This window comes from Schistosoma mansoni, chromosome 1 (genome assembly GCF_000237925.1).
Source record: "Schistosoma mansoni strain Puerto Rico chromosome 1, complete genome".
NCBI classification, from domain to species: domain Eukaryota; kingdom Metazoa; phylum Platyhelminthes; class Trematoda; order Strigeidida; family Schistosomatidae; genus Schistosoma; species Schistosoma mansoni.
In genome coordinates this window covers 1181062-1192406 of record NC_031495.1, presented here as the reverse complement: position 1 = coordinate 1192406, position 11345 = coordinate 1181062, and the positions used below count along the sequence as shown (strand labels likewise).

At 38.4% G+C, this 11345-nt stretch overlaps 2 protein-coding genes across 2 annotated transcripts; one reads left to right on the top strand and one right to left on the bottom strand.

Annotated features, from left to right (window-relative positions):
• Positions 1-43: 43 nt before the first annotated feature.
• Smp_200280 (uncharacterized protein) lies at positions 44-1383 on the top strand (the record flags this gene model as incomplete). Its single annotated transcript, XM_018792934.1, has 3 exons — positions 44-108; positions 1009-1058; positions 1253-1383. 3 exons carry the CDS (start codon positions 44-46, stop codon positions 1381-1383), a joined length of 246 nt encoding a protein of 81 aa, XP_018647496.1.
• A 6249-nt stretch (positions 1384-7632) lies between these two features.
• Smp_168280 (hypothetical protein) lies at positions 7633-7959 on the bottom strand (the record flags this gene model as incomplete). Its single annotated transcript, XM_018792933.1, has 1 exon — positions 7633-7959. The coding sequence occupies one exon, from the start codon at positions 7957-7959 to the stop codon at positions 7633-7635; it is 327 nt and encodes a 108-aa protein (XP_018647495.1).
• Positions 7960-11345: the final 3386 nt, after the last annotated feature.

Genomic DNA, 11345 nt, shown 5'->3' with positions numbered 1-11345 from the left:
AAACACACTCACCTCTTCGCCACACTCAAAAACCACACATCCTATGCTGTACTATCCAGTTAGTTCTACTACGACCCAACACCAACACCAACACCAACACCAACCAACCTGAAATAAACAAACAAATATACATAAACAATTAACATCTCAATCAATCATTACTATTATTATTATTATTATTTCTCATACACACACACACACACACCATATGACATCAACATCAGTGGTTCCTTAGAAGTAAACGGCATATTAACATGTATACCGAAAGGTCACTTTCATCACTATCACAACAGTAACGAAAACAAACTAAACAAAACAAAACCAACACACAAACTCACATTCACCAATTCAACATAACCACACAAACACACAATATGCATTTCATCCCACATCACAACATTACACTACACCACACTACACTACACTTCACTATATCCATCAATATTACACACTTATCTAACACACCATTACCAAACATCTCACAGATACAACACAAATTAAACTGTGTGATGATGCACACAAACATTCACGGTGCATCACCAACTCTTTCAATATACCTCTGCTTCTTACGCCCAGTGACTGTAGTACATCCAGGCGCCTTTGCACAGAGGACGGCACATCACCATCAAGATTCACTAACAACTACCATACATCAATCAAACAACCCAACCATCCATCTACCCATCTATCAAACGACCAACACTTCTTACACACACCCATTCACTCACTCACTCACTCACTTCAAATAACTAACCTCAAATCACAAACACTTCTTACACACACACACACACACACACCAACATACATTCTCAACTACTGCTACATCAACAACATCCACAAAACTCAATGCTTCCAATTCTCTATCACTCATCTATTACAACAACAACAACAAAATACAATAACACCATACCTATCCAACAGTCACTCGCTTACTCAATCACTCGGTCACTCATACACCGGCATATCCTCCTCATCATACAATATAAACATACAATTACAATAACTCACCTATAACTCACTAACACTGTCTCATACAGTTGCCTCGTCAATTCACAAACCTGAAACACACAAAACAAATACATTCGTATCACTACAACTACAATTTACAATCCTACTACATCCATTCAATTCATCACATCACTGTCAGAAGACAAAACTAATAGTCATCAAGTTAATAACAGATGTCCCTATCTTAAGTCATTCATCATACACAGATTATTAACTAATCATAATAATCAATAAACACACTCACCTCTTCGCCACACTCAAAAACCACACATCCTATGCTGTACTATCCAGTTAGTTCTACTACGACCCAACACCAACACCAACACCAACACCAACCAACCTGAAATAAACAAACAAATATACATAAACAATTAACATCTCAATCAATCATTACTATTATTATTATTATTATTTCTCATACACACACACACACACCATATGACATCAACATCAGTGGTTCCTTAGAAGTAAACGGCATATTAACATGTATACCGAAAGGTCACTTTCATCACTATCACAACAGTAACGGAAAGAAACAATACCATGACAAAACAATATTATAACTATATTTACAAAGCCTCAGATGTTGGTCAAGTCTCCACTTGCAGGGATAGCAACGTGAGGAAACATGTGACGCAGCTGTTAAATTCGCGCGGCAGGACTTCAGTTCAGCGAGGGATTCAACACCTGAAACTCAGCTTTTACACAAATGATCCATGTCTCATTGTTACCATGCTGGAACGGAATGAGTTGAAAGATGTGAAGGGGCGTGAGAGTCTCGGATTTTAAAAATTTAGGTGTCTCCTCTCTATAATAATGATAATATGTATAAATGTGCCAAAAATCCTAGGATACATAAGTAATATCTCGATATGTAAAAAAAATAAAGATATTAAAATCAATTATGATATTACAACAAGTAGCAGACCATAGTTTATGTTTTGTGTGCCAGACATATTGCGCTCATCAATATATATATAGAACCAATATTCTGATCTTGACAGCACCATTACCCGTAACACATTTATGATCAAAAGATATCAAGTCAGTCAAATCAGAGGTTAGAAGCTAAGAAGCTCAAAGACATGTCTAGAAATCTCTCGGTATGTCGTGAAGTGTTTGATCTGAACAGGCTTGCAGTCTCAGGGGATGAGTGGCACGACATGACCTAACGTCTTCACTTAGGGTGTCTTCAGTAAAGCAAATGAGGCCAATACCACTGTCGCGGACCTTAAGGACTACTAATTTTTGGGATACATTTATCGCTACAGGTTGCCGAAACCTGGAGCTGTTGCGGTAATATCAATTAGTCTGGTTGATTGCAACGCGAAAAACAGTAGAGAGCTTTCGGATCCCCATAGAAGACGACTGTTTTTGAGGACTAAGTAAATAAATATTTTAATTGTTAGTAATCTGTGCAGCATTAGTAAACTAAAGTGTATGAATGGAAGGAATAAAGTAGATGGTAATAAGCGACATTGCATTAGGTTGGCAATATGTGATAATGATCATGGTAAGCAAGTTAGTAAACATGGATAAGGTAGGACTAGTTTTTCCGGGAGACGGGAATCCTCAAGTAAACGTGTATTTGTAAAGTCTTAAAAATGCCACAGGTGTTTGTAGTTTCACAACACTTTAACCAGTAACATCTTTTATAATCAAAACGCGACAACACAGTGAAATCAAAAATCAGAAGCAAAGAGGTCGGAAGATATACTTGATAAATTATCAGTGCCTTGGTGTACCCCAAGGCACCATCTTGGGCCCTTTACTTTTCCTTCTGTATATTAATGAACTACCTTTATTACTTAAGTTGTCGACGTTATTGTTTGCGGATGATGTTAAAATCTGGAGAACAATAAGAAATGAGACTGATCGTTGTTATCTGCAAGCAGATTTAGACGAATTAGTTAGGTGGGCTCATGATTGGGGCCTGGAAGTTAATTTCAGGAAGAGCGTGTTCATGCACATCGGGCACGATATTAGTTACCATTATATCATTAATGGTACATCTCTGCCACGCGTTCATGAGCACAAAGACTTAGGAGTAATTATAAGTCACGACTTAAAAACTACTACGCATTGCAATGCAGTTGCTTCCAAAGGCTATCGTGCGCTATGGTCGCTTTGCAGAGCATTTAAATGCTTCGACGAGTATATGTTTCGAATTTTATATCCCACCTATGTAAGGCCACACTTAGAATACTGTATCCAAGCAGCTAGCCCTTGTCTGATAAAGGATACTAAATCGCTTGAGCGTGTCCAGCGTGGAGGGACAAAATTAGTAAAGGGTCTTTCTAAACTCCCTTACGATGAGCGTTTAAAACGTCTAAACCTTTTCCCCTTATCTTATCGTGAGACGCGAGGTGACCTTATACTGGCATTTCGTATCTTTAATTATGATCTGGGTGGTAATATGTCTTATCTTTTTGCTCCCTCCAGCACTAATAATCTCCGGGGTCATAGCAAGAAGGTTCTGAAACCGCGATCTAATAAACTAAAGGTGGGGTCCCGTTTTTCTCATCGAGTGGTCAATGACTGGAACGCTTTACCAGAACAAGTAGTATCAGCACCATCAGTGAACATTTTCAAAAAGAAGCTGGACCTTCACTGGAAGGAAATCTGTCAGGATTAACACAGGTTCATCAACCTACTATCCTTATTACTGAAGACTGACTGATCTAAACTGGCTAGCGATTACAGGAGACGTTGAGCACGCCGTTTCTACTCCTGATCTGGTCTGAAAGTGCGTCCGAACACCTTCAGCTAGGTCAGTCCGTTGAGACTAATGTTTTCAGCATCAATTTTTAAGATATACAGAGCTATTTATTTTGGGGATTTATTTACCGCTACAGTCTCTTCTCAAAACTACCTGGTGAGATAGCTATTGTCAATTTGGCTGGGATACTATTCTCGAATGGAGAAACAGTCAATTGGAAGATGTGATATGGTACCTGGATTTTTGCTTCTTTGATATACAATTTTTCGCTGCTTACCCCGTCGGTCACGATGGTAAAGTTCCAGTGAGACGTTCGTTTTGGGGTTAGTTGACTTGATATGATATATGCCGGTGTAAGATTGCTTCTTATTCTTTCATGACGTGAAAAGAATCATCCCTTGTCAGAGTCTGTCCTCTTTAGATTTATTCTATAGCCCCATCGCCTACCTATGATCTTGTTTTTTTACTTGATCTGGGAGGGACACGTCTCTTTTGAAGAGGATGAGTGAAACCACGTTATGGAACCCGTGGTGACTTTATGATTGCTTTTAAAACAGCATCGGAGACAATTCAGAGGTGACTAACTCAATGTGATTTTTGATCAGGGAAAAAGTTGAGGTTTGTTTGATCATACCTTCAATGTAATTTGAGGTGGTATCTAGGATTGTCTGTCTGTGATTATCAGTCTTTAAACACGTTTTGAGGAGGCAACTAATGAAGGATTTTTATATAGAAAAAATTGTTTATGTTTGGTGGTGATTAATGTTCATAGAATGGTATTTTAACAGATTACGTTTTAACCCACTGACTTTTGCCTTCTGCGCTCTAGTCGGAGCTTAGGGGAATCCGTTTCGTTTTTAATGGATATCTATATTTTCGTGTCATCCGATCAGTGCTATAGATCAACTTTTGTCTAGAAGGTCAATGATAAAGATCAGGAAGAGAAGTGAACTCAAGATGGTCTCCTGTGAAACTATTGACGTGGAGATCCGTTATCTCAACTTTGGTGTGGAAAATCCTGCTCTCTGTATGGCTTCGAACCAAGGCAGTGGTGCCAGTGAAACGCATCTTTGGTATCTTCAACACAAAAGTTGTGTACCTCACCTCACCATACGCCTGGACAAAGTCGTAGAAAATAGGGTGATACCGCAGGATTTATGGTCAACTTCGTTATTAGTACGACTCTAATAATTAACCTAATCCTAAAATTCCAGATCTGTCATGATGTAACTGCCTAATCTATAAGATTTTAAGTGAAAGTCATTTCAATGTTCATACTGACTCATCGTATCGTAACAATTACCAATATATGATGGAGAACACATTCAGGCTGTGGATAGAATATATATGTAACGTTAGTTAAAACAATTGATATAGAGTGACCACGCCTGCAAGGCTGAGCCATGTCGCCCTATTGGATTTGATTGAATTCCTTCCTCACACGTTCACAACCGTTGCGTTTTTCTCCGCTTAAAATGTTGAATATCTCCAAACCCAGTTGTCTCGTGTTCAGCTTTGAGGAACGTGTGATTGGGGCTTGATGCCTTTACAGATCTGTATAGTTATGGTATAGTCCGGTATTAGTACTAATCTAATAATAAATGCGGTCCTAAAATTGCAGATTTGTCATGATGTGGCTGCCTAGCCTATAAAATCTTACGTGGAAGTCATGTCATTGTGTACACTGACTCTTCCAATCGTAACGATCGACACTATGGCGTCTGGCATTTTTGACGGACACATTTGAGCTGGTAAGAAAGTAACATTTTGATGTATTTCGAGATACTTCATATTTTGGCTGTCAACCAAGTAAGGCAATGGTCATAATATTTGGAGGAGATTTTTCATTCATATCGCCTGCAGTACTTGCTCTATGTCCAGCTTAGGCCGTAAGTTCTCTTTTCAAATGTGAATTTTGCTTGAAGTATGTTGTGCACGTAAGGCGCATTATTTATATCCATCACCACCTCTCAGCGTATGAAAACACCTTGTAGGAGTCGCATCTTGCCTATCAGAATTGGAAAAGGAGAGTTCATTTCTCTGTCTGGAAGAATCTCATCGAACCTCATGTTTGGCTGTCGCAAAAGTAGCTGTATCGTCCTATCTTTCTGTAAGTTGGATTATGTAGGGTCCAATGTATTCCTTTTACCAAGTGCTTAGTGTGGTTCACAATAAAGCAAATCCAGCGTTCTTCCGCCATCTCGGCTGATTCAGCATGATGTACTATTACGGCTCTGAAGTATCGTATATTTCCACACCTTCTACCTCGGAGTATCCTATCACATGGATAATATCCTGCCATGCATGCTCAACTCGTCTTCTGTGGTGTTGAGGTTAGCCATGTATCAGTTAGGACATATGGATCTTCGATACAACTGGGAATGCATGTTTTCAACCTCTCTTCATTTATCTCTCAGTCCATTAACGTCGCTACAGGTGCACTTGATGATTAATCTCATCAGCTGGTGCAACTTATTAGGAGCAAGTATTTTCAGGGTTGAAAATGCATCATTTAAAATGAATTGGCACTTAATCGATTTTTGTTGGATTGCTAAATGCGAGCGTCTTTCATATTCGGCGGGAGGAGATTGTTTAATGTCACTGTGAAGAATTACGAAACCAAAACATTAGGAAGTAAACCCCAGATGAAATCTAAAACATATCGATAAATGATTTAGCTTAAATTAACTCATGAACTCAACCATTAACTTACTCCGATTTCCACAAACGCTCATTCCGAAAATAATTCATCCGAACAATGTTAACTGGTACATGTTTAAGGGGGAGGAAGTAATAGTGAGGATAGGCTAATAATCGTAGTAATAGTGGTAGAAGCAATAGTGGGAGCAACTACTAGAAGTGGCTCATGTTTCAGGTACAACGATCCTGGACGAAGAATAGTCAGTTATAGAAATTACGCAGCTTTCGAGCATCCTCTTGAGGAAAACCACTAATGTGACTGCGGTCATGGCAGATAGACAAGCAATCAAAGATAGACCTATCTGTGATTTGAAAACAACCTATTTGATCTCAACATTCGCTCTTCGATATGCACTGCTTCGTTAGTTTCCTTGTGAAGTACATAATGTTTGGAGAAAGTCCAAATTTTCCCCAATATTTTCCTAAATTTTATAACACTTTATGATACGCATTTATATTCATCGTCTAAACGACATACCGTTTTTATGTTTGAGTGAATTTCATAAAAGTTTCGGGCCTTCCACAGTATATGCCTCGAATTGTCGACAACTTTGGTGAAGCTTATCTATGATTAGTGAATAAACAACGATGAGTGGACATTTAGCCCGATTTTCTGTTATCCCTATTCCTCTATTAGAGAAGACCCCATTATTTTGTATTGTACAGAAAAGCCTACCGATTTAGTAACAAGTACTCACCAGTTACTACGCGTTTATTCGAAATTTTCTTCGATAAACCACATTGTGTAACAAGAACTGGTCTGTCTTGAGAGATAAGCATTGCCGTAGTTAGAAAATTGATGTGTTATAAGTGAAACAGCCTACTGAAGTTTGAAAAAGTACAAACAAATTGTCTGGTCATAATTATCGTCTTCAAATTCTTAACAATTGCTGTTACATTTCAGTTGGGTACATCAGATTGATGTTGAACCGTTGTTCTACAAAAATAGAAAAAACGTTACTCTTTTTTTACTACAAATGCAGTATCAAAACATACAAATTGCTGTTAGTAGACAAACGAATGCTTTGCGTGATAGCAATCATCCAACCTATGAATGCATAATGTGATGTGAGAATTTGATTACGTACCAACGGTATAACAATAATGTTTGCTGAATTCAAACCTGACAGTTAATTCTGTGAGCACATGCGAAGCCACTGAGATATGGAGCCTAGATTAGACCTAGATTAGACCACAGCTGTTGGTTAGAGTTTACGGACAGGTACAGGCCATCGTGGTTGGGCTGCAATTTCAGTACGCTGAAACTGGTCTTGCGCAGCCAAGTATGTGAAATCCTCAGCAAATGCTATTTCAGTCCAATATGATAGTATACTTCTGTGTTCAGAAACGTCGGCTCCATTATTGCAGCAACTTTGTACACTTCGGATGGACATCGGCAGCTCAGGAACGTGCGTCCTAAAAAGCTCTATAATTTCATTAGCCTTTCTTAAAGCCATATCATCTCCTTTCATTACCCCAACTACAAATCTGTCCAGCTGTTGCTTCATTGACGGATTAACAGGTGGCAACATCTCAGTAGTGGTACCATCTAGATTTCATAATGAAAAAAGCCTGAACTATACCGTTTGCTGCACTAGATGCAAAATGACAGTAAGTACAGGAGGCAGTGGCCGATTTCGGTACAATATTGCTACACTACTCTATAGCTACAGCGCGACCTGCTTCTTCTACATCAAATGAACTGCTGATTTCATTGTCGGTGATTGTTAACTGGTACTTATCCTCAAAATCGGCTCTTGACTTCTTCAACCTTCTATAAAAAGTCGATCAAGGGCAGCCCATCGAGTATGACACTACGTTGGCTATAACCCGTCTGTCATCCATTTCATGACCGTCTACATTATTAGTCTAAAAGAAGCAGTTTCCTACGGTCAGACAGGATAGAATCAGTAATAGGAGTCTGTGACGGTACAAACAACTCACCTGGATGGCATAAGATTTTTGAAAAGCGGTACGAAACCAACGCATCTTCGTCTCGTGTCTGTTTAACATACTGAAACAAGACCCAAGTGTTATGCCGTAATGCCGAGTGAACTTCACTACCATATTCAAACTAGTATCATTATGTGTAATTTCATTGTAAAAGACTTAAACGGCACACTGATTATTAGACGTTTGTTTGGAAAACTGTGTAATAAGGATTTTGAGATTTTTCTTCGGAATTTTCCCGAACGTTGGGCAAAACTGTGAATTTTCATTGGACTTCGAGGAAAACTTCGACAATTCCACAGAATCTAGAGAGTGGCTTCTCTTTGGACTGCGGGCATAGTAAGATCGTGGGTATAAGATGTATGAGAAAGTAAGTTATGAATATTTTCTGTAGCACTTGAAGATTCAACATATTTAGTAGCTTTTAGGTCAGCTAGAAAGTCGTGTATAATTTGTACGCATATTTCAAGCAGTCTTCTCTTGTGTCCACAGCTTCTGTCGAAAACCAACCCGAGTCGAGCAGATTCCATAATATGGAAAATCAGTGGCTTCAGTAGAAGTAGTCGGGCTGATTTCCTTCTGATCGATATAGTATCACTTCACAAGTTCGAAATAAAAATGACTTGCTTTCGTTCTCCACTTCGATGTGTTCATTTATGTCGCAATGACTGAATACAGGACAAAACAATCTTTTGAGTAAAGTGAAATCATTCGTTCAATTGGTAAAATATAATAACAATCCATCGAATATACTGAAGATACGACCAGTATTCTAGTTTGACAACTATTAACCAGTAACACCGTCTATATTCGAATTGTCCCTCGCTTGATTAAAATCAGAAGTCAGATGTAGAGAGGTTAGTAAGATATATTTGATGCGTTGTCAATATATCGAAAGGCGGTTGCTCTAATCTGGCTAGTGAACGTTGGAGCTGTTTCCCATTCTGAGTCGTAACGTGATCTGGTACGGATGCATGACCGAATGCCTTCAGTTAAACAAGTCCACTTAAAACAATGTGGTCAGCATCCAATGTCAAACACTTACAGAGCTATTGATTTTGGGGAATTATTTACAGCTACAATACCATTTTCACAGTTTTGAATTGTCTCTTACAAGCTCCATTGTTCTTTCATCCTTGTTGTTGTTCGGAATGCCTGTATTTTTCTACCTCTCTCTCTACTTTTCATCCCACTCACAATTCTTGATATATGATACTTATATTTGCTCGTTTAATTGGCAAACACCTCTCTAACTGTTTAGGTTTCTACTGAAGCTGTTCGTTTGAAGCTGTGACACTAGATCTGTTGTTGCATCTCAGCAGTGTTTAGTGAATCATCATCTATCTATACTTTATGATAAAACCTCTTATTGTAAGGTGACTCTTTGAATTGACTCTCGCATCTCTCCCTTACATTTACTAAACTTACATTTATTAATTTGCTTGTGGTGTGTGCTGCTGATATCGACAGATGTAAGTAGTATGTATCATGCTTGGTGGCAGAAGGTTAAGAAAATCAAAAAAAAAAGAAGGAGAACCGAGAATGATTGATTTGGAAGTGGAAGAACTATGAAAGCTACTGCAACTAGAATGCATGAATTTGTCATTCATAGAATTTCCTTGATCCAGAACAGTGACATCCTACCATTTTTAATTCATTAACGATAATCCCGTTTCTGAAAAACGCCCGTCATAAAAATGTTCATTAGATCGTTGTGATTCAGATCTCAAATTTATTAAAAGTAGGTGGTAGTAATTTTGTTCAGGATAACAATGATAAAGTCTCATTTAAACTATCCAACTACTGAAATATAGTAATCGTCTGATTCATAAATGATTTCCATTTTAGGGAGTACCGAATGAACCTGTTCATAAGCTGAGAAATTATTATCACAAACCTTGGTACAAGAAGGTACCAAACAGATATGGGTCACATGAATCATCCAATTTGTGTGAGGGCTAGGATGCAGCCCCGATGCCCAAACCGAAAGAGGTGGTTTTCTTAGGGGGCCACACCCCGAGCCTTCGACCCAAAGCTCTTATCCACAAGGCAGTGGAGCAACATCAGGAGATGAAGTCTCATGATAACCGGTGACCGCCAATATGTTCATATGCCATTTGTTTCCTCAGGATCCTAGAGCCCATATGCACCATTGGTTTAGACTCAGGGTTTTCCAATTCCCCTAAGTGGACCGTCCATGTCCACAAACCTGGTTGAATTGCCAAAGATTCACTTTCCGTGTTTTTAATTTTGTAGGACTTCCCTCACAGTGGTTATATGCAAGTGTCCATGTGAGAGCATTCCGAGAAAAAGAGCTGACTCTCCACACTCTCTACCGTATCAGAGTATTTGAGGGCTGAGAAGTAAAAGCAAAAGAGAAATAGTAATCATCGTTGAGAATATAAGCTGAATCACTTTAAAAAATCAATCAACTAAACTACCCCAACCTCAGAGTTTTCCCTAACGGTATTCAAGTATCTTATCAATTTACATAGTTACATCTTGATGGAATATTTAAATGAAAATTATAAGTTTCATATAGATTAAATTATACGAACAAAGATAAATTACAGTTGTGAACCATATCAATCATTTGTGTACAAATTCCCAATTATACATTTCATATAGAACTATATACGTACTGAATGATGATATTGGTGAGAAAGATCAATTTATTGTTTGATAAAGAATTACAGAGGGTCTTTGTAAAATATGAAATTTACTTACGCCTATTGCACTTCGTGGTAGGTTATAGACCGACTATTCATCGTTTTCATGTCCGCTTCCAATACTCAACGCAGTGTGTTCTTTGGTCTTCCTCTTTTTTGTTTCCCTTCAGGATTCTAAGTTAGCTCGCGTCTCGTGATGCAGTTTGAAGATTTCCGTAATGTATATTTTACCCTACTCCATTGTCTTTTCCTTATTTCCTGTTCATGTAAAAGCTTATTCTTTTTCTCCACCAAAGTAG